Genomic DNA, 23,868 nt, shown 5'->3' with positions numbered 1-23,868 from the left:
GGAGGTGGCCCACTACCCAGGCCGGCAGCTTGAGCTCTACCACAAGGGGGCTAGAGAGCTGCCGTTGTCGGCATTTGTCGGGGGTGGCGCCAGGCCGCTGGGGTCCAGCCCCGCTTCCACCGTCTCTCTGGGCTGTTAGCTCACCTGCACTGCCTCTCCTGTAGTTTGAGGGTTTTGTCCCCTCTGTTCAGCGGGTTCTCTGCTGCATCAGCCTTTTTCCTGCACATAGCTCACCACGGCTGTGCCCAAATGGTGACCTCAGCCCAACTCGCCTCCCCACGGCGAATGGCCTCTATCTCAGGGTCCCCTCGTACTCCAAGGACGGAGAGTCCACCAGTGCCCCCAGCTGTGGCCAGTGGTCAGGCCACAAGATGCACAGAGCTGTCCCTCTCCTGCTGGGTGGGGTGGGCCTGAGCAGGGACGGGAGCAGAGTGTGGGCTCACTGGCTGGGGTGCCAGAACCCAGCTTCATTTTGTGGGCCCCTCCGGATGGGGGAGGGGAGATGTTCCACACAAGGGGGCCCTGACACCTGGGCAGCAGTGGGGCTGTGGGTATGAATCATTCAGCCCCTTGGTGAGGGCGGTACCAGTTGTTCTTGGTGACACTGCCACAGCAGGCACACGGGCAGATGACATTCCTGGGTGGATAGGAGGGAAGGGACCTCTGGGAGGCCTGTGGGCCCTGAATGGGCACAGCTGAGGCCCCCAGTTGTTCGCTGCCTCCCAACAGGCCTGCCTGCCGTGGGTGCCCCAGAGGGCTGCCTGCGTGCCCCTCTCTCCGTGTCACATGTTGTGTGTGATGTGTGCACACGTGACCTGAGCCAGTTGGTCCCCTTCCAACTAGAACAGTCCCTCCTGCTCTCAGGACAGAAACAACCTCAGGCCTTTTTCCCCTGAAAAGTTAGAGCTCCCGGTGTCAGGGAGCAAGCCCTCAGCCGGAGCCAGCGTGGTGTCCTGCCCGCTCTGCAGGGTTGGCGGTGTCCCGGAGGCCCAGTCCCCGAGCCCTGCCTGCCCGCCGCTCCCAGCTTCCCTCTCTCTGCCGAGCGGGGCAGGGACAGACACGGGCAGCGTGAGGGAAGGAGCTGGCACGGACTGGCCTGCCCCTGGGTCCAGGTTCTCAGCAGAGCAGCTGTCGGGGAGCTGGGATCCTTGGAGCAAGGGAAGCTTTCCCTGTGAGAGGGGGTGTCCCGTGATCTTGAGCACAAGGCCTCGGGGTGGGGGAAAAGGTCCAGGCTGGTGCTTGTGGAAGAAACAGCTCTCCTTCCATTCAGTGACTGTGTGGCCTCGGGAAGGCGCGAGGAATTGCAGTTCTGAGGGTCCCGGGCTGGCGACTATGAATGGTGGCCCTCCGCGGTGACCTGCGCCTCTCCTCTTTGCAGCTGCAGGAGGCACAGTGCTTCGCCATGATGGTGATCCAGCTCGGAGAGGAAGCCGGGGAGTTCCTCTCCAAGGGCTACCTGGCACTGGGTCTCACCTACAGCCTGCAGGCCACCGACGGTGAGTGCTGAGGCCTAGGAGCCTCTGCTTGGGGTGACTCAGGCCTCCTAATGGCCCCCTGGCACAGCCCACGCTGACCTCTGCCCCTGGAACTCCTGTGGCTGTGCCGTCTGTGATGCGCCTCCAGCCCTTGACCACACAGTGTCTTCTTTCTGGTTCCCCTTTACCGTCAGCACCACTGTCATCTTCTGGGGTCTTTTAAATCCCCCCCAGTGCATGGCATAGAGCTGGGTACACAGCAGGCGTTTACTGAATACTTGTGCTTGGCGCGTGGGTTTGCCGCCTGGAGTCTGGCGTTCTGTCCCCAACCCCGCCAGCTCAGCTGTGTGTTCCCCCAGGGATCGGCAGCCACCTACTTCTGTATCCTTGCAGCTTGAGGGAAAGGGAGTGATAGGCCCCCACCCAGACCAAACCCGGAATAGTAATTAGCTCCAACCCACACCGCCTGAATGCCAGCCCCTGGGAGCAGGCTTCAGAGGCCCCGCACAACGAGAGGTAAGAACAGCTGGCACTTGCATGACGAGGGGAGGAAGAGGGGTGAGATCCTGGTGCCGTGCCAGTGCCTTGTTCTTTTTTTTTTTTTTTTTTTTTGCGGTACGCGGGCCTCTCACTGTTGTGGCCTCTCCCGTTGCGGAACACAGGCTCCGGACGCGCAGGCCCAGCGGCCATGGCTCACGGGCCCAGCCGCTCCGCGGCATATGGGATCCTCCCGGACCGGGGCACGAACCCGTATCCCCTGCATCGGCAGGCGGACCCTCAACCACCGCGCCACCAGGGAGGCCCTAGTGCCTTGTTCTTGAGTGACAGTTAGTCACTGTCTCTTCAAGGCATCGGTGAGGCTCTGATAAGGAACCCTGGGCTCCCTACACACTCGTCAAGTGAGGGAGTCATCAGTCCCTCGGTCAGAGTCCAGAGACCCTCCATGTGCCTTTAAGCCTCTAGAAGCGGGACTGCTTTATAAGCTGGGCACCCCTGACATCCATCCATGCCAGCAGCATCTTGACCTGGTCTGGTTGGAGCCTGACAACAGTCATTTTAAAGCTTCCCAGGGGTTCAGTGTGCTGCTAAGGCTTTGAATGCCTGTGCTACCCCATTTAAAGATGATTTAATTTACCAGAAAGGTGCCCGGTTTGGGTTAAATTGAGAAGCCTCATGGGGAAAGTATAATAGAGGTTTCTGGTGGCCTAGTGGGAGGGGAGTTAGTGTTCAGTGGGTGCAGACAGTCTGTTAGGGACGATAAGAAAGACCTGGAGACGGATGGTGGTGATGGTGGCACGACATGGCGAATGTACTTAATGCCATGGAATTGTCCCCTTGAAATTTGTTGAAATGGTTAGAAAAGAAGAAACCTCATCAGTAAGGAAGCCCAGGGAGGCATGTGGCCAGGAGAGAGGTGGTAACTTTTCCCTAGAGGCTTGGGCCTCTGGAAAGGTCAGTGTGGCCCAGGTGGCAAGGAAGGCAAAGGAGTACAAGGATCTATTGTGTCAAGAATCATGCCAGGAGGCTGGGACCAGGGCGACACCTGCACCCCTTCCCCCAGTAACCAGGGCAGAGGGTGGCACCATTCCGGAGCTGCTTGAGTGAGCATTTGCCAGACGGGGTCCCGGTGGGGCGCCTCCCCGCAGAGCTCTGTGCCCTGGGTGGGACAGAGCTGGGTCGGCCCCCCTCCGGCAGCCCCTCATGGCTTCGTCTCCATCCTGTCTCCTGCAGCGACTCTGAAATCCAAGCAAGACGAATTGCACCGGAAAGCACTGCAGACGCTGGAGAGGTAAGGAAGGCCCAAATGACAGTGTTGCTCGAGGTGGCTTGTTCTCAGGTTCTCTCAGGAGACCCTCTGGTGTAGACAGAGCAAAGGTTTCCGTCCCCATGTTGTTGACCAGCTAACAGAGGCTCTGAGAGCTCACACAGGAAGCAGGGACAGGCCTTTGGGGTTGGGTGGGCGGGATGAGCCCTTCCACACGTAGAGCTCCCCCCAGGCTCAGCTCCCGTCCCCCTGAGCTCAGCGGACGTGAGCTATAGCAGGAAAGCACCTTGCACAGTGACCTACAAGTAGAGCAGGGACTCAGAAAGAGTGTTTGCCTCCTCCCAGCCCCTCCGCAACCTGAGGGCTGTGAGGACCCCTACCCCAAGTCCTCACAGAGATTTCCTGGGAGCCCAGAGTCCAGGAGGGAGGGAGGGAGGGGGCGGCAGAGAAGCCCCTCCCCCAGCAGCAGCCCCTCCTCCCTCTCCAGGCCCATCCTGGCCGAGCCTCCTCGCCACCACAGCCCAGGGACCCACCTGCGCATCCTTCCCCTTCCTTCCTCTGGCCCATTGCAGGGCTCTTCCCCATGAGCCCCGTGTGTCTTTCTCCCTCCGAGCACGGATGGCGGCTGCTGGGTAGGGGCCTGCCCTGGACTCCCTATGCCAGCTTCCTGGGAACTCCCCTCTGGGGCAGGCTGTTCTCAAGCCCAGGGAGGGAGGAGAGGCCCATCCTGGCAAACCCCCTCTGAACTCCCAGGATCAGGGGACGTCTCCTCCCCTCCCCCGCTGTCTCTTCATTCCCAGCACTTCTTGCCCAGAGAGGCCATCCCAGCCCCACATCCTCCGAGACCTGTTCCCTTCTGTCGCGCGGCGGAGAGGGCAGACTCCAGGCTCTGTACCAGGCCACAGCCGGGTCAACAGCTGCCCGGAGGAGAGGGCTTCCCCCACCCACCAGTCCTGTCCTCCCAGACGGCCCCCACCTCAGCCAGAGCCAGCCCTCTCGGCACCCACTGCCCCTGCCTTGGGCTGCCCGTGGGCTTTCTGCCCCAGCCGTCGTCTCCCGCGGGGCACCCTCCAAAGCGGGCCCAGGCAGAATCTCCAACATTTGGCCCTGCAGCACCCAGCACAGGGCGAGGGCAGGCACGCTGGAGACCCACGTCACATACTGGTTGTCGACCTTGATGGCTGACTTGCTGCTCCCTTGCCCCACACAGAGCCCAGCAGCTGGCGCCTGGTGACCCCCAGGTCATCCTCTATGTCTCCCTGCAGCTGGCCCTCGTCCGCCAGGTGAGTCCTCACAATTCTAACACCCAGGTCTCTGGGGGCTGCTGATCTTCTCCGGGCTCCGCTGCCTTTATCAGCTGTGTGACCCTTTGCAAGTGACTTGACCTCTCTGAGCCTCTATTTCCTTGTCTGCTATGTCAGCACCTTCATACTCCACCTCAGAGGGCCCTAGTAAGGATTAAGTCAGCTAATGTGGTAAAGCCCCTGGCCCATGGTGGGCGCACAGGAAGGGGTTATTCTCTGCCCTCACTCCCCCTACAATGTGTCTGTCTCCTGAGAAGTTGACCGGTGACCACAATAAACATTTGCTCGTGTCCTCACCTTCTGTTGAGCTTTACGCAGGGGTCTGGAGGAGTAGAGTGACTGGCACGTGGAGCTGTTTCCGTGTGACCCAAAGCTTTCCTCTGACCCTGTGGACGCCACCGGCAGGCTCAGCCTCTGGGGGCTGACGGGGACCTGCTGTCCACCAACCACCTTCGACCTACATGGCTCTCCAGGCCGACCCACCTTCCTTCTCCAGGCTGAGCTGTTGGTGCTGAGAGGACACTGGTCTGTCCAGGGAGTGAGGCCGGGCAACCCACCCAGCCAGTTGCCTTTCAGAAACGAGCAAGAGCCCCCGTCGCCCAGGCCCCTCAGAGCCTCTGCTTTCACATATGCCCCTCAGGCTGGCGCTCTGTGTGAAGCAGGACCTCTCGGTGGCTTTGATTGGGCGAGCGTGGACGCTGGGCCACTCAGGAACTGCAGACAAGCCAGCAGGGACCCGGGCTGGGCTCCAGACTGTTGGAGAGGAGTCCACAGAGCCCCCATCTGCTCGTGGTCAGGTGACAGGCAGCCTGGCTGACGAGGGTGCTGCCGTACCCCCACTGGCCTGGGCGAGCCCTGCGTCTGATGAGGAGGGCGCCGGTGGCCCCATTTGACACCTGAGGCGCTGAAGCTCTCCTGAGCTCAGGAACTGGGAACTGGCCAGGCCAGCACAGTGTCTGCTCCAGAGCCCACTCTGACCCAATGAAGCAACCCCATGGGGCTCTAAGTATCCTGTTCCCCTGTCCCATTTGGAGACTGGGCACTTGGAGCCTTGTCCACCGGCCTGGTGGTTGGTTTTACTGGTCGATGTCAACTTCTAGCCCCTGGTCTCATCTTCAGGGAGCTGTGTTTCCAGCCCCTCTCCCACTGTGTCCTCGGCTCCTGACTTCCAGGTCCTGGAGGAGGCACTTTGTACCTCTCTGCTGCTCTCTCCAGAAACATCAGTCTGCTCTGGTGCTCCCAGGAGCATGGACGCAAAGATACCCGAGACCAGTTTATTTTTAGCCCTCTGTAAAAGAACCGGTGCTTTCCTTGCCAGTCAAGTTCCTGATAAACCTTTGGTGATGCATTTTTTAATATGTTTAAGTATTCGGCCACCTCTGATGAATGGCGTCTGTCCTCCCAGAGAGATGGCTGGGCCAGGCCAGTGGAGCCTGGCACCCATTGTCCTTGGGGACCCAGATCTTGGTAACCTCAGGGGGTTGAAGGTTCCTGAACGAACTCTAAGCTAGTCCTGCCTGCCTGGGTCTCTGAGCTCCTCTGGCCCATCCTGCCCAGAGCACGCATGGCTGCTCAAGTAGTGAGGGCCGAGGATTTAGACACCCAGCCCGGAATAATGGGGCAGGAGCAGCCTTGGGGAGGCATGGGCAAGCCAAGCCAGGAGCCACACTGACCTTAGCTTTCTCCTTTACTTTCAATGACCTTTCCACAAAGGGAGGTCCCCGTGGGAGGACTCTGGGCCTGGCAGTAGTGCCCACAGCCTGTGCAGAGGCCAGGTGGAGACCAGGCAGGTGCCAGGCATGCCAGGGACCAGAGGCCCCAGCTGACCTGTGTCCTGCAGGCCCCTCAAGGAGCATTGGAGACCGGGGTCTGAGGTTTGGTGAAGAACAAGACTTTCTGAAAAGGGCTCCTGAGGTTCCTGGGAGGACAGGGTCCTGGTGTGGATAGGGTCACAGGAGCTGACACAACTGCCAGGCCTGAGCGCCTGAGAGAACACGTCCCTCAGGACTGGAAGAAAGGATCTTACCTGTTCATTAGCTGCCTGGGCTTTGGGGGCTTGAAGAGGGAAACTCACGTTTTCAAACGTGTTCGATACTTAGCAGGACATTTTTCCTACGTCGTCTCACCCCCTCAGCCACTGTTATAGGTATGACCATTATCCTCATTTTGCAGCGTAAGGACTGCAGCTCAGACAGGCGAAGTCCCCTGCCCTGGGCACCAGCTAGGAAGTGGCAGAGCTGGGATCCATGCCCCCATCTGACCCCAGAGCCTAAGCTCTTGCCACTGTGAGCCTCTGAGTAGGAGGCAGCATTTATCTGTCAGCCCCCATCACTGCATGAACAGGTTCGGAGAAGAGTTCTGTAGCTCGTGGTCCAGGTGGCCTCTCCTCACAGCCCTACTCCTCCGGTTTAGTTGGTGCTTCCCGGCCAATCCTTCGTGGTACACTGTGAACCTGCCCCTCTTTTCCCTCTTGCGTGGGGACAGCGCTAGCTTCCAGGGCCTGACTTTGGACAGCAGATCCCTCTTGGCCATGTGATTTGGGGGGGAGGGGTTCTCATCAGAGCCCCTGCCTGCCCCACAGTGCCTGGGGTCTCACTTGAGTCTGCTGCACCCTTGTTGGCTGGCACCTGGCCCCAGAGTCCAGGGAGAGGTATGGGCCTTGGGGAAGGTCGCTCAGCTGGCAGTTTTCTCCGGCAGATCTCCAGTGCCATGGAGCAGCTGCAGGAGGCCCTGAAAGTGTGCAAAGATGACGCCAATGCCCTCCACCTGCTGGCGCTCCTTTTCTCCGCCCAGAAACACTATCAGCATGCCCTGGACGTCATCAACATGGCCATCACGGAGTATCCCGAGAACTTCAAGTGAGTTCCCCATGGACACTGCTGGGCTGGCGGGCTGGCCAGTGCACACACTGAGCATCAAGGTGGGGCGCAGACCTGTGGGGGCAGAGCCTGGCTCTGGCATTCTGTTCTGGCCAGGTGTGAGCAGAGGGCACACACCTGCTGTGTGGTGCGAGGGCAGCTCCACGTAGCCTGTTGTTTGTATTCGGGAGACAGCCCTGCGTTTGAGAGATTATTAAAACTGAGATCAGTTCACTTTAAAAGACAGGTCGCTTAGGAAATACTACACGTAGATAAAACAACCTGTGCGGACAAGGGATTAGTTACCTAATCCCAAATATAATACAGCAAGACCTACTGTGTAGAAGTTTATTTTTTACTTTTATACAAATACACGAAGGACAAAGGTCCTCCTCTTCCAGTACCAGTTACCTGGCTTTTTTCCAAGCTCCATCCTCATGCCTAGCTGGCAGGGTCTGACGCACGGTCTGCTGCCAGCCATGCGTGTGCACATACGTTGTATGAGTGTGCCTCTGTGTGTGTGCGTTTATTGTCGGTTACGCTTCGGTGGATACAGAAACTGTCACGATGAGAGGGTTAGAATCCTAGAGTGGGGAGGGGTTGCCTCACCCGGCCCGTGGGTCAGAGTGCATGTCACAGAAGAAACAAGAGGCCGGGCTAGGCATCAGACACTGTCCTTTTTCTGAGTGAAACCTTGCACGCAGGTGGGAACCGTGAACAGAGCTGTCCTGTGGAAGCCAGGGAAGGGGGCCCACATGCTGGCCCCTCGGTGCCCCCGTCCAGTGCAGGAGCCTCCCGTGCCAGCGTCTCCCATCTGACTGCATGAGTTGAGTCGGGGGTGGAAAAGCCACCTGCCACGCAGCCCTGTGGAGTGACCCTAGGGTGTGACCATGGCTCTTTGCAAATAAGTCCGTACTTTTCCCCATGGATGAGACCCCTGGATTAGCAGGAAATGTCGCTGAGTCTATTACTGGTCAGGGATCACTGAAAAATGTCATTGCTCTTCAACTGAAAGTGCATCCTGCTTCTCCAGCTGTGCCCTGCATTGGGAACAAGCTGCCTGTGGCTCCCGCTGTTGCCACAGCAGTTAATTAAACCCCTGATCCAGTAAATATCACTGCAGCCAAACAAAAAAGTCAGCCTCCTTCGCCCTGACCTCAGCGTCCTCAACAAGGTCTGTATTGCAGGCACTTAAAGGCCCCTGGTCTGGGTCTGTCTGCCACTCAGTGCCTCGCGGGTCCCAGGTGGCTGAGACCTTGTAGAGGCTTTTCCTTTCTGCAGAGACTGCCTTAGTGTAGGAGAGGCTGGCAGGCTGGTGTCAGGGGTCTGGGAGGCCTGGCCCAGGGGGATGCTGGTGGGTGGAATAGACCCCTTTCCTCTTGGCGTTTGTCCCCATGTGGGAGCCACAGCAGGTCCCTGGCTGTCACTACCTGTGGTGCCTCCAGCAGCTTGCCCCCGCGTCTTCTCAGCTGCTGAAAGACTGACGTCTGTCCTGCCTCCAAGGACTATTGTGAGACTCAGACAAGAAAAGATCTCACAGTCAATTTACAACTGGTTTCAAGGGCAGCAGTGAGGGTGGGTCTGGAAGGTGGTCCACAGTGTAAGGCTGGGACCTGGGACCCAAGGGAGGCAAGTGCCCGCAGTGGGCCGGGAGGTGGGGGAGGGCGTCCTGCACATGAGGGCAGAGGAAGCTGTGAAAAGGTGTTCAAGCTCCTTAGCTGCACAGGAGGTTGCCGTTCCTGGGGGGCAGACTCAAGACTCCAAGAGAAAAACCCAGCTTTCGTGGAGTTGACTTTTGAAAATCCTCCTGAATTCAGGGATTAGAAAGCAAAGCAAAGAGAATCTTGATTTCCAAGCTGTGGGGTGACCTTTAGTTAATGGAGCTTGAGTTTAAAAAGGCAGAAACGTGGTGAGGCAGAGACTGATGGGCCTGCGGGGACAGTGGGAACCTGGCACGGTGGGAACCAGACACCCGAGCAGCTTCCTGAAATCCTGAGGGCTTCCGACGGAGCCCTGGACACATGTGCTGGCCCGGCCATTGCTGGCCAGTTTGCCGGGGGCCTCAAGGGGGCAGCAGGCTCCCTATTTGCACCTGGGTTCCAAGCCAGGCCAGGCCTCGGAATGCAAGAGATCCCCACAGCAAGCTTGGAGGTGCCTTTGCTGGTCCCTTCTCCAGTCCTGGGATCGGGAGGCTCAGCGGGGAGGGTCACGGGGAACAGGCCACTGCTAAGCTTGGTCCCTGAAGCCATGGGCTCCGTGGGGTGCTGGTCTTAGGTAACAGATTCCTTGTGCTTTAGTCAGGCCGCTTGTAGGGGAGGTCGCCATAGTAACCAAACAACATTCCTGGGCTAATGATGGGAGCTTTCCAATAACCAGCCTGTCAGTCACTGCTCCCACCCCAGACCTGGCAGCCTGCCAGACCGGTTTTGAAAGCCCAGATTATTGGGCTGACAGAAGAGAAGCAAACTGGTTTGTCCTTCCCCTCCCCTCCCCTCGGTGGCAGGGCCGCCTCCTCCCACCCCTCTTGGGTTTCTGGCCAGCCTAGCCCAGGTCCTGGGGGCCTTGGAAGGTCCTGGGGGAAGGGGTGTCGGAGCCCTAGGGAGCTCTCCCCAGAGCAGGAGCTATATGGCCCTCTTGACAAGCCAGAGCTCACCACTTGTAAGCAAATGGAACCGGTCACAGCATCTCCCCCAGGAAACCTGGGCTGTTTTGGAAAATGTTTGAGCTGAGAACTAGGCATTAGCTGGGGCCAGACCGTGACTGAATCCGGCTAAGGCCAAGCTGGCCTCGAGGGTACCCCTCTGATCTCTCCCTGGCCTGCCTAACCTTTTTCTCAGGTTGCGTGTGATAGATTTCTAGTGGTGCATTCCACTGAGCAGAAGGGATCAGAGTCCTGGGGCTTCTGTTAATGTCTCTGACTTAAACCCTGCGTGTTTATTGGATGGTTCTTATTAGGGACTTGGAGTAGATCAAAGGGACGCTTAAAATACCAGCACTCCAGTGAGGGGGCTGGAATCAAAGGTATTAGTACAAACATAGTTTATCACTTTGCCAGGTTCATGAAACATTTTTGGCTGCCACATGCCCTGATTGGGACAGGAGCCATGGGGTAAACTTGCAGGCCATGTGGTGGAGGGAAGTGTGAAACCAGACATAATCACTGGCACCGGCGCACTCTTCCCCAAAGGTCAGTTCCTCGTCGGCGAAGCTAGTCTGACATTCAGCATTTCCCTTCGCTGGGGGCTCTTTGGAGCCCTCCTGAAACCTCACTCCACGTGACACTGCGGTCAGAGGGTCTTCAGTCTCCCTGTAGCCTTCTGCTGACACTCCAACTAGGAGGGTAGATGATCTAGGTTATTTTGTTTGGGGAGGAAGAAGGAAAGGAAGGAAGACAGATATTTGCAGGTTTTTCCAGAAGGAATTCTTTGTTTTAAAGCCGTTTTAGCTCTTTGCTCCCTGATCCTCAACGCCTATCAACATTTTCTGGTGGCAGGCACTGTGGCCTGGGGCCCTTGGCTTTCAAGCAAGAGTGGCCCAGCCTTTCTGCCCCTGGGAGAGGGCTCAGGAGGCGAATTTGTGCCCATGAAGTAGGGCTGGCCTCCCCTCTGCAGTGGGTGGTCTTCAGGTCCCCAGGTCTGCTCACTGGGCAGAGATTATAGACCAAGACCAAGGTGTTTGCTTCTTGGTGTCTCATACCTGGCTGGGAGCCAACTTTTCTTCCATCTAAGGACGTGCTTTCTGGAAGTTCTTCCACCCCAAAATGGTTATGGAATGGCTCTGTGTGGTTTGTGTTCATATCTTTCAAGGTCAAGAATTTGTGTTTGGAGAGTCACCTGGAGGTAACTGGAGGTGACCTGCAGCCGAGGGAAGCTGGGCCAGCCATCGGTCAGCACAGATAAGGCTGGGGGTGCCATGGGCGCAGGCGACTGTTCTGCAGGTGGGCGCTAACTCCTGGATGTGGAAGCTTACGGGCTGTCGATTTTAAACGTCGGATCACATTGACTGAATTTATTAAGAGGTAGAGGATCCGTGTGAACCTTAAAAGACTGGGGGACGTGAGTCAGTGTAATCCTCCAGAACCAAGGAAAAATTACTGGTTTTTTTAGGGCTAAGAAAAGCTGCCGTAAGTGTCCCTTGCAAGTTAGGGATTAGTCTGTGGGAAGGTAATAAAGATGGGCCTAACTGTGGCCCTCTCCCTTTTAGGGAGGTCCCTCCTGTTAGAGCTTTAAAATAATATCCTCAAAGGGCAAGGGTGTGAGCTTAGTCAGTTAATTGCCCTGGTGGAGTCTCTCCCAGGGGCATGGCATTTAGAGGAGCCTGAGACCTGTGTCCTTCAGCACTTCCCTGGTCAGGGTGAGAGCCAGGTGATTACAGCCCTTGGAGGCGAGGGAGTGGGTGGTTCCTACTCATATATGGGCTGCTCCTCCCCTTCTCCCTGCCCCCCATCCTGGGCTACGGATGGGGCCTCTGAGCCCCACCTCCAGGCCTTCAGACCTGTCCCTGCCAGTCCAGCCCCAAGGAGTACCTTACCTCGCCTTGCTTCCTTCCCTCCCCTTGCTTCCAAATCCTGCCCATCCTCAGAGACTCCCCTTGGGCTCCACTTTGCCTTGAAGCTCCTGTACTCAGAGCTGAACCACTCAACTGAGTGTCTGATTCTCTTCTTCTGTTTCGTTTCCTAATTGCCTTGGATGTGTTTCTTGAGCTTCCCCGAGAGTGTGGAAGCGCCTTTGGGGCAGAGATCATGGCCTGTCCTCTGCCTCCCCTTCCTCCCTGTAGGGAACCCACAGCTGGACACCCAGTACACCACTAGACCCCCGATGGGTAGACCCTAGGAGTTGTTTAGTTCGTTGTTCTGGAAGGAGGGAAGGGAACACATGGGGATGTTGGCTCTTACAGCCCTCAGAGCACTCTCATACCCCTTAACCCTGTTTTGTCGTTGCTTTGGTTTGATTTGTTTACTTTTTGGTCTTTACAACCCTCCTACTCTAAAGGTAAAGAAACTAAGGGGAGAGTTAGATGGTCTCTCAAGGTCAGAAAGCTGATGAGTGGCAAAGCAGGGACTAGAACCCAAGGCAGCTGGTTGACTGAACAACCCTGGTACGCTTGAACCCCAAGTGCTTCAATAATAACAAAAGAACAACACACCCAGTGCTTGCTCTGTGACAGGCACTGCTCTAAGCACTTTTTGTGCATTAACTCATTTAATCCCCTCAGCAACTGTGGGAGGTGTAGGAACTATTGTTACTCCCACTTTCCAGATGAGGAAACAGAGGCACAGAGGGCTTAAGTAAGCAACTGTACATAATAGGGACTAGGTAAGTAGTAATGACAGGTCATACGTGGACTGAACCATTTATGAAGTGCTAGGCCTTTTATGTGCATTGTTTCCTCATAACAGCCCCCAGGGTGTAGTGATACAGTCATTCCCATTTTACAGATAAGAAACTGAAGCTCTGAGAAGTTGAAATGACTGGCCAGGGCTACATGGCTACAAGAAGGGAAGCTGGGATTTGAACTTGGGTCATCAGACTTGGGCCCCGTTTTCCGGGACAAGACCCACTTCCTGTAGAAGCCCACGCTGCATGCAGGCTCTGGCCTCCTGGCTGAGGAGTTAGACTTTCCAGAGGCGTGGCCGCCTGACTCAGAGAATAGCCTGCATTTTCCACTCAATTATGTGTTTTCTATAAAAATAGAACTCTTCATTAAAACAATGCAGCACAGCCATCAGCTGGAATTATTAATTACCGTCCTTTAAAGAGATAATACCCCCTTTTGTGCATTCACCATACCTACCGCCACCCTCTCCCCGACTACGGAGGGCCAGGAGCCAGAAGCCAGGGTCCCGGAACGCACACATGGGGCAGTGGGACCAGAGGAGAGAGTTTCTGCAGGATGATCTGCAGCTTTGTTTCCTTGGTTCCTGGTCATGGGGACGCTACAGCTTTCCAGGCCTCAGTGAGTCCTTGTGACTCAACTTTCTTCTTCTGTTATCCAACAAAGATTTGTTGAGTGACATTAGGTAAGGCACTGGGGAGACAGAGATAAGAAAGACGTGCTTCTGCCCCGAGCGTAGGGTCTGGTAGGAAAGACCCGTAATGATGGAGCGGTCTCAGGATGAGGGCTGACCTTTCTTGAGGGGTGGCTGTGCACCGGGGCTGGCTGCCTTGACAGTTTCTGTTGGCCTTAGTCCTCCCAACAGCCCTGCTTGGTGGTGCCGTAACTGTCCCTGCTTTACCAACATCCGGTAGAGCTCAGAGAGGTGAAGGCACCTGCTAGAAAGCAGCAGGACCTGGAGGTGTACCTGCATTGCCTGATGCCAAAGGCCGTGTTTCAGCACGACATCCTCCTGTTTGCTGGGGAGTGAGTCAGGGGCCAGAGGTGGTTCCCTCGGGTGCACAGCAGGTACCGTGTTCAAGTGTTTATTGCACATGCTGAGTAAATTTTATAGGGAACTTCTTTCAAGGAACATGGAAGTAAAAACGTGGGCCCGTTGTGCGTGCCTCCCACACAGCCCATGTCCTTCCCTGCAGCCAGCTCTGCTCTGTCAGCATCCCGCTGCCACCGAGAGTGGGGTGCTGGGGTGAGCAGCAGGGAGGGAACACCAGGGAAGATGGCTGGAGGCCTTGGGTGAGGGGGATGGACGAGATGACCTCTGACTCCAGGACAGTGCTTGTTGCTTAGCCAGACCTGCTGTCACAAAAATATCCCCCGTTTACAAAATAATTCTTTTTTTAAAAAAAAAGGTTTTGGAAAGGCTCATGCTCACCCAGTTCTGAGGAGGCCCACCCTGAGATGGTTCCTCTTCACAGCAGTGGAAAGAAATGATTTGTCTTAGCCTCAAGTGGGAATAGCTCCAAGTCTTAATCCTTTTGACAAATAATTAGCAGGCTGATCCTGGCCCAGGAGTTCAAGCCAGGCAGGGCCTGGGAGGAGAGAGAGGAGGCGGGTGCTAGGCCCACCCGAGCTTTCCCCTGGGAACCTCCATCATCAGCCCTTGGCCGGAGCGATCACGATGATTGGCAAAGCCAGTGACCTGTGGCGACACCCAGTGACGCTGACCTCTCTGGTGTCTCTCTTCCCCCACTGGAGGAGGGCTGGCCCAGATGCAGACAGACAGACTGACTGACTGCAGAGCTGAGATCATTCACAGTTCAGCAGGGACTGGCTCTGTTCAGGTCTGATGGGCACCTGTCTTTGGCCCCAGGTGCTGACCCATATAGGTGACTCGGAAGGTGGCTGGCGTGGGCTGCCAAGGCTCCAGTGGCCGTGAGGGAGGGCGTGCGCTCTTAGAGGGTGGGCCCGCGGCTACGCTGGGCCTCCTTGCTAGGAACAGGGTGCACATGCCTCAGCCTTTGGAGTGCACAGAGTGCCAGGACACGGGACTCTCCTCCCAGCAGCCTCACCCCTGCAGCGGGGACAGAGGGCGCTTGCTCCTTCGCCTTCCCCAGAGAGAACTCTCACTTTCACATCTGCCTTCAGATGCAATGGCGGCGCTGCAAAGGCGTTCGCCTTAAAAGACCTCAGTGTTTATTCTACATCTTAAAAAACAGGAAGGTGTTTGCAAGACAAGGTCACGGGGCCGAGGTTAGTTCACCCTGAGCGGGTTGGCTGCGGCTCTGTCCCTCCCCTCTGGTCCTCCTCCTTTCTCATGCCCATCTTTGGTCCCGGGAGCCACCTGGAGCCAAAGGTGCCACCTGCCTTGCTGAACAGGCCACGAAGCTCTGGGGTTTTCTGAGAGCCTTCAGAGACACCTGGCCTGGACACTGCTTTTGGGGGTCTGCTAGGCCTGCATTTTTAAAGGAATCCCTTCCCTGAGCCTTGGGCAGGCCTGTGCTTAAGGACTTAGTACAGCTGTGGGCTTCTCAGCTGCTGCTTCTGGGTCATCACAGTTCATCCTGCAGGAGTCTCTGGGGCAGACAGGGCAAGAGACTCCACTCCTATTTCACAGGTTTGGACCCTGTGACATGCCCAGCTGGGTAGCAGCAAAGCTGGGACTTTGGCTCGGGTTTCTCACTCCTGGGCCAGTGTCTGTCTACTGAGTGACGTTACAGTGCAGGGTTAGGACAGCAATGTGGCCACTCCTCTTCCGGAATGGCTTTTGTCAGGTCGTTGGAGGGCTGCAAGATTCCAATATCCCAGCCTTCCTGTCTCAGAGACTCTCCTCAGTTGTGCTTTTGGCTCTGCCTGGGTGACTGTCCTCTGGGATGAAGACCCCCAGTCACATGGAGCCAGACACTTTCATGTCACGTCCAGAACTCCCTGTTCCTCCCCAGGCCCCGGGAAACTTTGCTTCTGGACAGCTTAAAGTGGAATCACCCAGCACTTTGCTTGTGGGCTGCGTGAGTCCAGCCCTGTCTGCAGTTCTGAGGCATCAGTGAACAGATTCCCCCACTGCCTCCTAGCCAGGAGCCAGCAGCGGGACGTGGGGCTGTCAGAAGCCGGCTCTGATTCAACATGGATTGCGAGACGCAAAGCGTGGCTGGAGGGTTGTAACAACACACATTTTCATAGTGTTAAGCTAAGTGGACACCATGTGCTCAGCTCTGTGCCAGGCACTGGGGAGGCAAGGAGGGCACTGACATGGAGGGAGGCAGGGTCCTGTCCTGCAGGCAGTCGTCATCCAGGTGGGGACACGCGGCAGGACACGGGACAAGATAAGTGGTAGTTTTGCCATCTATAGGCAGGACTGGCTGCAGACTGTTTCTAGAGTATTTGAATTTTTCAGTGCTTGATATGAGTTTATATTCACTGTTAAAAGCATAAGCCTATGTGACAAAAAAGAAAAAGGTGTGTGTACACACACACACATACATACATATATGAGAGAGAGTAATTAAGTGCTAACTGAAGATTGACCTGAGTGTTCAGAGAAAGGCAGGGGTGGCCACGCTTCTTGGAGGAGGACTGGAACCGTTGGATTAAAATTGTGGGGTTTTTTTTTAAGTCTCAGAATCCTTTCTTCCGATGACATTTTAGACTCATTCAGCATATAAAACAGGTATGCCAGGGGCTGGGCTGTTTGAAGGGAGGGGGGAGCCCGGGCTCGCCCCCTCTGTTCGCCAGCCCTCACTGCAGCGGCCTCCACACGGCCCCATCCACGAAGCACGGTGCTCTGATGAGGCTTTGGCCTGTTGGTGTGGACCCCAGCAGCCACAGTGGCACCACAGGGCACTGCCAGCCTCCTCGTACCATTGTGTGAAGAACTGGGCCACCCATCCCGGCAGATGGGATGGAGAGGGAGCCCTGTGCTCCAGCAGGACCAGTGCTTTGGTTGTCTCAGAAGAGTGGCAAGGAGTGGGATTGTTTGCTGATCCCCGTTGCCAGGCGGAGAAAGTTCAGTGGTGAATTAGAGGCGTGGCCGCTGTGTGTGGATGACTAAGTCCCCACGATGTAGTAAAGGCCGTGGGGGTTGGGGCGGGGTGCAACACATAAGGTCAGAGGGTGACATCTGGTTAGAGGGTGACATCTGGTTAGGAGCTGGCCAGATGTCAGAGAGGAAGGGTGAGCCCCAGCAGGGGCAACAGTGTGAAACAAAGCCTGTCCTGCATGCCAGGGAGCCGCTTATGCCCTGTGAGCAGCCCACAGGTACCCAAGGTCATGGGGAGAGGTGGCAGGAATGGAAGGTGGCACGGACAGTCGGGGCAGGGCCCCTTGTTGAGGAAGACGGTTCTGGCAGCGCTGAACTGCGAGACCAAGGAAATCTCAGGGGCTAATCTGGAGCCTCCCAGGATCTGGGAGTGAGGGATCCAACTGGCGTGTGACTGTCGGAGTGCTTGCCCCAGCCCAGAAAGGATGTGGTTGGGTTGAGAAATTCCGCTCTGGGTCACTCATGCTAATGGAATGTCAGAGTCTGTGTTGGTAGAAGTCACTGTAATGCCAGCTCAGCTTTCAGCCACTTCTGTTCCGGGCACACACGGTGTGGCCAGGTCTGCCACGGACCCCTGCTGGCTCTCAGGGGTGCAGGCAGCAGTAGGGGGAAGGGCTGGGGTGAGAGGGGCGAGCTGCAGAGGAGGCCTGTCTGGGGAGATTTGGGAGCAGGGGAATGCTGCAGGGCTGGTTTGCCCAGGGATGGCTCCCAGTGGCCCTGCCCCGGGGAGGTGCAGCCTTGGAGTGGACTAAGCCTGGGTGACCCGACCCTCCAGGGGGAGGAGCTTTCACTGGCACCAACACCTGTTCCAGCTGCAGGCCCTCCCCCATGCTTCTCTTCCCTCCCCCAGCTCCCAACCATATCCCACCCCACCCTCCTCTTCATCAAACACCAGCCCCGGCAAGACCCCTCATCTGTTCTTTCCTTGCACTGAGTCTGATCCAAAAATACAGCCCTGGATTCTCTGGGCAATTTGTCATTTTTAGCACTGATTGTCACCTTGAAGGCAGACATTGTGTCTTCTATTTCATGTTCCTAAAGCAGAGGCTCCTAATACTTGTGGAGTGTTGGACCTTTTGAGAGTCCGGGAAAGGGGAGTGGGGATGGCAAGCCCAGGGTCCCCAGCAGCTCCCACCGGGGTACTGAGACCACGTTCCTGACCAGGCCCGTGCAGTCTGCACTGTGGGGAACACGCTTTCTGCCCTCTGGACCTCGTAGGCCTGCCAGGTGATTCATTAGTAAATGTTCTAAGGAGGGTGCAGGGCATCCTGAGAGTCTGGGAAGGCTTCCTGGGGGAGGTGGGATTTACAGTTGAGCATGGGGGAAGGGATGAAAAAGGAGAGGAGAGGCCATGTGGTGGTGGGGATGACCCTGTGAGCAGGGGCAGAGAGGGACATGGATTTTTGAGGGAAAGTGAGGAAGAAAAATAATACTTGCCCAGAACCCAAACCCTCTCCACCAAAAACAGGCAAATTCCACCCTTTTAATTCTCTGCCAACAAGTCACAATCTGAGAAAAACAAGGTGTGAGAAGAAAGGAATGGAGAGAAGCCATCCAAGTCCTTTGTGAGGCTGGAGGCCCAGGACTCAGTGCAAGCAGGGGAGGCCAGGACCCTGACTGAGGGGGAAGGTCAGAGGGAGAAACCCCCAGATGGAGGCCTGGCCTCCCAGTGTGGGGCCTGCCCTCTGCCGCAGCCTCGGTCATGGGGGTACACCCTGTCTCCATGCAGGGCTCGGCTTCTGTGATCCACGAGGGCCTGTGTGCCACCCTCAGGTGGGCCAGCAGCACCACCAGGCAGCAATCAAATTCAGGGCCTGATACTCGGGTTTGCCCAAAAGCAGTGCCGTGAACAGAAGGCTGTCACTGCTCACCACCCACTGAGAACCAGGAGTCGCAGCCTTGTTTGGGCCTCAGTGGCTCAGCCAGGTTCTCTGCAGGCTGCCAGGCAGCTGGTGCGCGTCAGTGTGGCTGGCAGTACCCGTGGGAAAAAGATGGCAGTACTTCCATATATGTGGGTAAACAGCCACTGCCTTGACCCTCCCCAGGACCCCAGACTCCCCAGCAGTTAAAGATCTATCACTTGGCACCACAGGGCATCCAGACCCCGTCCTGGTCATGCTGAGCCAGTGTGCTGCCGGTCTGTCTGTGTCCTGGGCAGAGGGAGGCAGCCAGCCAGCCCTGCCTCCTGCCTCCTGCCTCCTGCCTCCTGGTGGGCCAGCACTTTCCCTCTCTTCCCAGGCCCTCTCACGGCCACATCAAATCACTGCGCTTACCCCAGAGGACTTCAGGGTTGGGGGTTGAGAGAGATTCTGAGGTTGTTCCTAAATGGTGACGGAATAAGACTTCATGTCACTTTCATCCTATTGAATGTATAAGGAGGGCTGGTAATGTTTGGCTATCCAGGGAAGAATCCTTTGACAGAGTAAAACCTGACCCTCCTCAGGTATACAGGGTCAGGACACAGTTTGCATTCAATTAGGAGATGTTAACTGAGCACCTGTTGCCTGCTGGCGAGGCGGAAAGCAGAACCCTGTGCCCTTCTGTGACCTTTTCACCAGTCCCTTGCTTAGCCTCATTCCTTGAGTCAAAGTTTGCTTCTGGGTCTGTCTCTTATATAAGGCCCCGTCGTGGGCCTGGTGGGCCATATAAGTAAAAAGATAGGCACGTGTTCAGTGGGGATGCTGCACAGCTAAGGGTGTGGAGGGAGAGGAGGGGCAAAGAAAGCAAGACCGTAACCACCCTGGACAGTGCTTCAGACGGTGGGCGGGATAGTACACCATCAGGGGACAGTCGTGAGCAACAGGGACACTGGTGAATGCAGAAGAGTGTTGTGCGCCCTGGCAGAGAGGATGGAGAAACTGAGGCACAGAGAGAACACGTGGTCCAGGGATACAGCTGAGGCCCCTGTGCGTGTGGGCACTCTGCCTTCTAAGGGCTGGGGAGGTGGGCAGAATCCCTTGGGGTTCCACCCTGGGAGGAAAGCCAGGGGAAGGGGGCCCCCTCAGGCATCCTGACTGCCGTGCTCTCTCCCCACAGCCTGATGTTCACCAAGGTGAAGCTGCAGCAGATACTGAAAGGCCCAGAGGAAGCCCTTGTGACCTGCAGACAGATGCTGCGGCTGTGGCAGACCCTGTACAGCTTCTCCCAGATGGGGTGAGTGGCGGGTCCCTCCAGATGGAGTTGGGAGGTGGTGGTTGCCAAGGCAACAGCACACAGCTGAGTGGCCATGATGCCTGGTGGGTGGAGGTGGTGAGGATGTTTGAATGAGGGAATGGGACTTACTGCTGCTGGGGCCTTTTACATCCCTGCTCTAATTTTAACCTTTTGACAATCCTCTATGAAGGACAGAAAGAGACTGTTTAGGAAACTAAAGTTCAGAGGGGTAAGAAGGAAGAGAAATCATTATTAAGCATCTCCCCCATCAGCTGCTTTTATCTTATCCACTGTCAGATTTTACCTCACCCCAGGGGGTAAACTGGGACTCAGAGACCTTACGTAACATGCCGGAGCCACTCTCCTGTAAATGGTAGCGGTGGAGCTTGAACCTGGATCTCCAGAGCCCCAGCCTATGGAGCCTGTCACTTCTTTCCTGGTTCCATTTGGAAGCTGGGAGAGGAGGGGAGGAGGAAGCTGAGTTCTAAAAGGGCCCCCCACTCCTCCCCACTCACCCACTGTCCCCACACATCCCATCTCCTTCTCCAGTTCCCAGCCCAAGCTCTGGGATTCTCCTGGGCCAGAGCAGGGCACTCTTGTCCAGGCTGAATCTGCAGATAGTCTTTGCTCAGACCTACTGGGACACCTGGGCTCAGCCTATACAGCCCAAAGCAGAAATGGGCCTCATTTCCGCGTGGGGCGGTGCACCTCCCCTTCCCGGTCCCCTGGTACCACCTCCTCCCCTTGTCTGGCTGTGTCATCTCCTCAAGGGACCCCACTCTGGTAGGTATATGTATTTTCACAGGGACTCTGGCAGCCCAGCAGCCTCTTACTATCCCCAGAGGAATATCTCTAAAGGTGCAATTTACAGAGGAGGCCTCAGGATAATCTGATGGAATAAAATCCTTGGGCAGGGTAGGGTCGGCCCTCTCTTTGCAGGCCTTTGGGCTTGGGAGATTCCAGGGCCCAGCAGGACCGGTGGGTGGAAGCTGCCAGCAGGCGGCTCTGGGGTGAGGGACTTTTCAGAAAGGAAATGGGGAACCACCTGGCAGCTGGGTGCCGTGAGGGTGAGGGCCAGACTCTGGTGTGAGGGGGGCCCGCATCTGGACGCCCCCCGCTCTGCCACTCACTGGCTGTGACAGGTCCCGCAGGTGCACAGCCTGGCTCCCCTTGCAGAGAGGAGCTGCCCCCAGAGCTGGCAGAGAGCGCCTCTTCGCCGGGTGGCCGGTTGCCTGCTCCTCCAGGCGACCATGATGGGGCCCCCTGAGCTGCAGCCTCATCTCCAGCGTGTAGGGCTTAGCCTGTGCCACCCCTGCGGGAGCAGCGGAGCTGTGGAGCTGTCAGGTGCTCTCCAGGGTGGGGCGGTCGGGTTTGCCTTGGGGTCTTTTCAGGTCACCACCCGCAGCCTCATCTCTGGGGAACCCCCCGGCAAACGGCCCCTGGCCCCACCAGCCCAGGGTGGAGCAGGGCTCAGCCCGGCCTGCTGCCTGCAGGCAAATTGTTGGGACCAAAGGGTTGGATCCAGTCCCCTCCTGGCTTGCCCAAGAAGAGGGAGCATTCTTTCTGAACCTGGAGCCACAGAGCAGAAACTAGGGCTTGTAAAATCTGGGCTGGGGCAATCAAGGATCAAGGCCAGAATCCACAGCCTGAAGGTCTGGCTTGCCCCGCCCCACCCTGCCAGCTCCACCTCCACTTTGCTCCCCGGCCCCGCCTTCCTCTGCTCTGCCTGGGGCCAGCGCACACGCCCCCTCCAGGAGGCTCCAGTGCCCGGCTTCTGATGGCCCAGCGCAGCCCTCTCTCCATCTGGGTCTTTGTTAAACGCTCATCTTGGACTGTCTCCTTCCATCTGGCTGTCAGGTTCTTCAGGGTAGGGGCCTAGGACCAGGAGGCAAGAGGTCCCCAAGATGAGCTGTTTCTGGAGCCCCAGGAGAGCCCGCTTCAGGACGAGAAGCTGTGTCTGTGCATCCGCTCCAGGCCAGCACAGGCTGGGCACCTGCCCACGTTCTCACTTAGTCCTCACGACGACCTCGTGAGGTGGACATTCTCACGCTCATTAACTCCACAAAATAACTGTGATCATCTCAAGAAGAGAGGACTAAGATCTAGAAAGGTTAAGTAGCTTTGCCGAGGGTCACATAGCTAAGGAGGGCAGCCCTGTGGCTTTCCCCCATTGTCCTTGGCTCTTTTGCCCTGCACTCATATGCCTCCCGGGAATGAGAAGGGGGTGTGAGAGGTGGGAACCAGCCCGACCAACTGTGTTTTTGTGGATGGTTTCCTCTAATGCCCACAAAGATGGCTGTGCACCCAAAGAACCAAGTTCAACTTGAACCGGAGTTAGGATAGCAAGGATACCCTGGCCCTGGCGTTATTTGTGGGACCATCGTCTTGGTGCCCCTCTGAAGGGAGGAGGCCTCTGGCCCCCAGCTGGGCCTGCCTTCTCCTCTCCTGCCCTTTCTGCCTCAGTCCTCTAAGCTTCCCCAACCAGCAGGTTCAAGGCCACAGACCCCCCCCCAACCCAGCAGTGGGCAGGGGCTGCCTGGGGGCTGTGTGTGCCCCAGGATGGGCACAGCCAGTTGTGCTGCCTTTCTGAGCTGGTGGTCCCCCCGCATCCCACTCTTGAGAAAAGAAGAGCCTCCCTAGCCCTGTGGGAGCTGCAGGGACCTGGGGAATTGGCAGGTCTTGTTTATCTCCCACCCTCGGGCCCCCTCTGGCTCTTCCGGGGCCACCCTGGCAGCCCCGGGGAGGGGGAACCTGAGGCAGGGAGCGGCATCTGGGCCTTCCTTCCCTGGAAGGTGGGGGGCTGCAAAACCAGGCTTCCCTTGGAAGCCAGTCCACAGTGCCCGCTCTGTGCCTGGCTCTCTGCTAGACATTGAGAGGGTAACGAAAAGTAGAAGGAGGAATAGATGGATGGGAGAGGTTCTCATCCTCGGCGTACGTGATGCTGGGATCCACGCTAATGGAGAGCAGGGAGGGAAGACAGCATGAGGGCGGGGGAGCCACAGGAGGCCTCTAGATGGATGTTGGCCCTCGGGCTGGGTTCTAAACAATGCGGGGTTTGGGTGGACCGAGAAGAACGGCGAGAACATGCTTGGTGGCAGCGGCATGAGTAAGCATGTAGCTTTGGAAACAAGATGTGGCAGTGTTAGGGAATAGTGAGGAGGCTGATGGCCCCACAGGCACACAGCGGGCACCCTGTGCGTGTGTGTGATCAGGACTAACATGTCAGGTTAGCGTCTGGGATGAGCCAGATTCTAGAATCCCAAGCCTGAGCTCTGATCTGGCCTGCTGCTCTGGTTGTCTCCATCCTTCCTAGTGGTCTTTGGCTCTGTTCTCGGGCCTGAACTCTTCAGCCCCAGAGCCTGTGTGGCATAAGGCTCCCCTCATTCTCCATGCCAGTCCCCTCCACCTCACCGGGGCCTGGCCCTCTCTTACCTTCCAGAGGCCTGGAAAAGGATGGCAGCCTCGGCGAGGGCCTCACACTGAAGAAGCAGAGTGGCATGCACTTGACTCTGCCCGATGCCCACGATGCAGACTCCGGTAAGAATGTGCCCTGTGGGCAGCCGACCACATGAGCCCGTAGCTCCCTCTCCCAGCCTGAGCATCTGCCCCACCTCCTGCCGGCCACTGTGCTAAGGGGCCTGTCCTACCTCGGGCCTCTTTAGGGCCCATCTTGGCCAGATGGCTGCTGGCCCTGGGGCAGGAAGTGGGCAGCTGGTGTAGGCGAGCGAAGGACCCCACCCCCTGTGTGGGGAGTGAAGAGAGTGGGGGAGACTGGAGTGGAGAGGGGGCTGTGGAGCACGGAAACCGTTTCCCCTTAGGAAAGCTCAAGGCCAAGGTCTGCCATGATCATGTCCACCGCAGATCCATCGAGTAGAAAAGAAGGGCTGAGCTTCTGTTTACAACTGCAGACCCAAAGCTGACTGTTGTTTCCTGGAAAAACTCATCC

At 57.1% G+C, this 23,868-nt stretch overlaps 1 protein-coding gene across 1 annotated transcript in view; it reads left to right on the top strand.

Annotated features, from left to right (window-relative positions):
• The window catches only part of TTC7A (tetratricopeptide repeat domain 7A), a 123,180-nt gene that overhangs the window by 78,693 nt on the left and 20,619 nt on the right, over window positions 1–23,868 (top strand). Inside the window, exons 12-17 of the mRNA XM_081254250.1 lie at window positions 1,379–1,496; window positions 3,207–3,264; window positions 4,451–4,523; window positions 7,242–7,402; window positions 19,806–19,922; window positions 23,362–23,459. Coding sequence (XP_081110376.1) covers window positions 1,379–1,496; window positions 3,207–3,264; window positions 4,451–4,523; window positions 7,242–7,402; window positions 19,806–19,922; window positions 23,362–23,459 — 625 coding nt within the window. The remainder of the gene's footprint in view (window positions 1–1,378; window positions 1,497–3,206; window positions 3,265–4,450; window positions 4,524–7,241; window positions 7,403–19,805; window positions 19,923–23,361; window positions 23,460–23,868) is intronic.

The sequence above is a fragment of the Mesoplodon bidens genome, assembly GCF_964165515.1.
Source record: "Mesoplodon bidens genome assembly, chromosome: 14".
Taxonomy (NCBI): Eukaryota; Metazoa; Chordata; class Mammalia; order Artiodactyla; family Ziphiidae; genus Mesoplodon; species Mesoplodon bidens.
The sequence above is the reverse complement of the archived record's forward strand: the minus strand, read 5'-3'. Positions and strand labels throughout refer to the sequence as shown.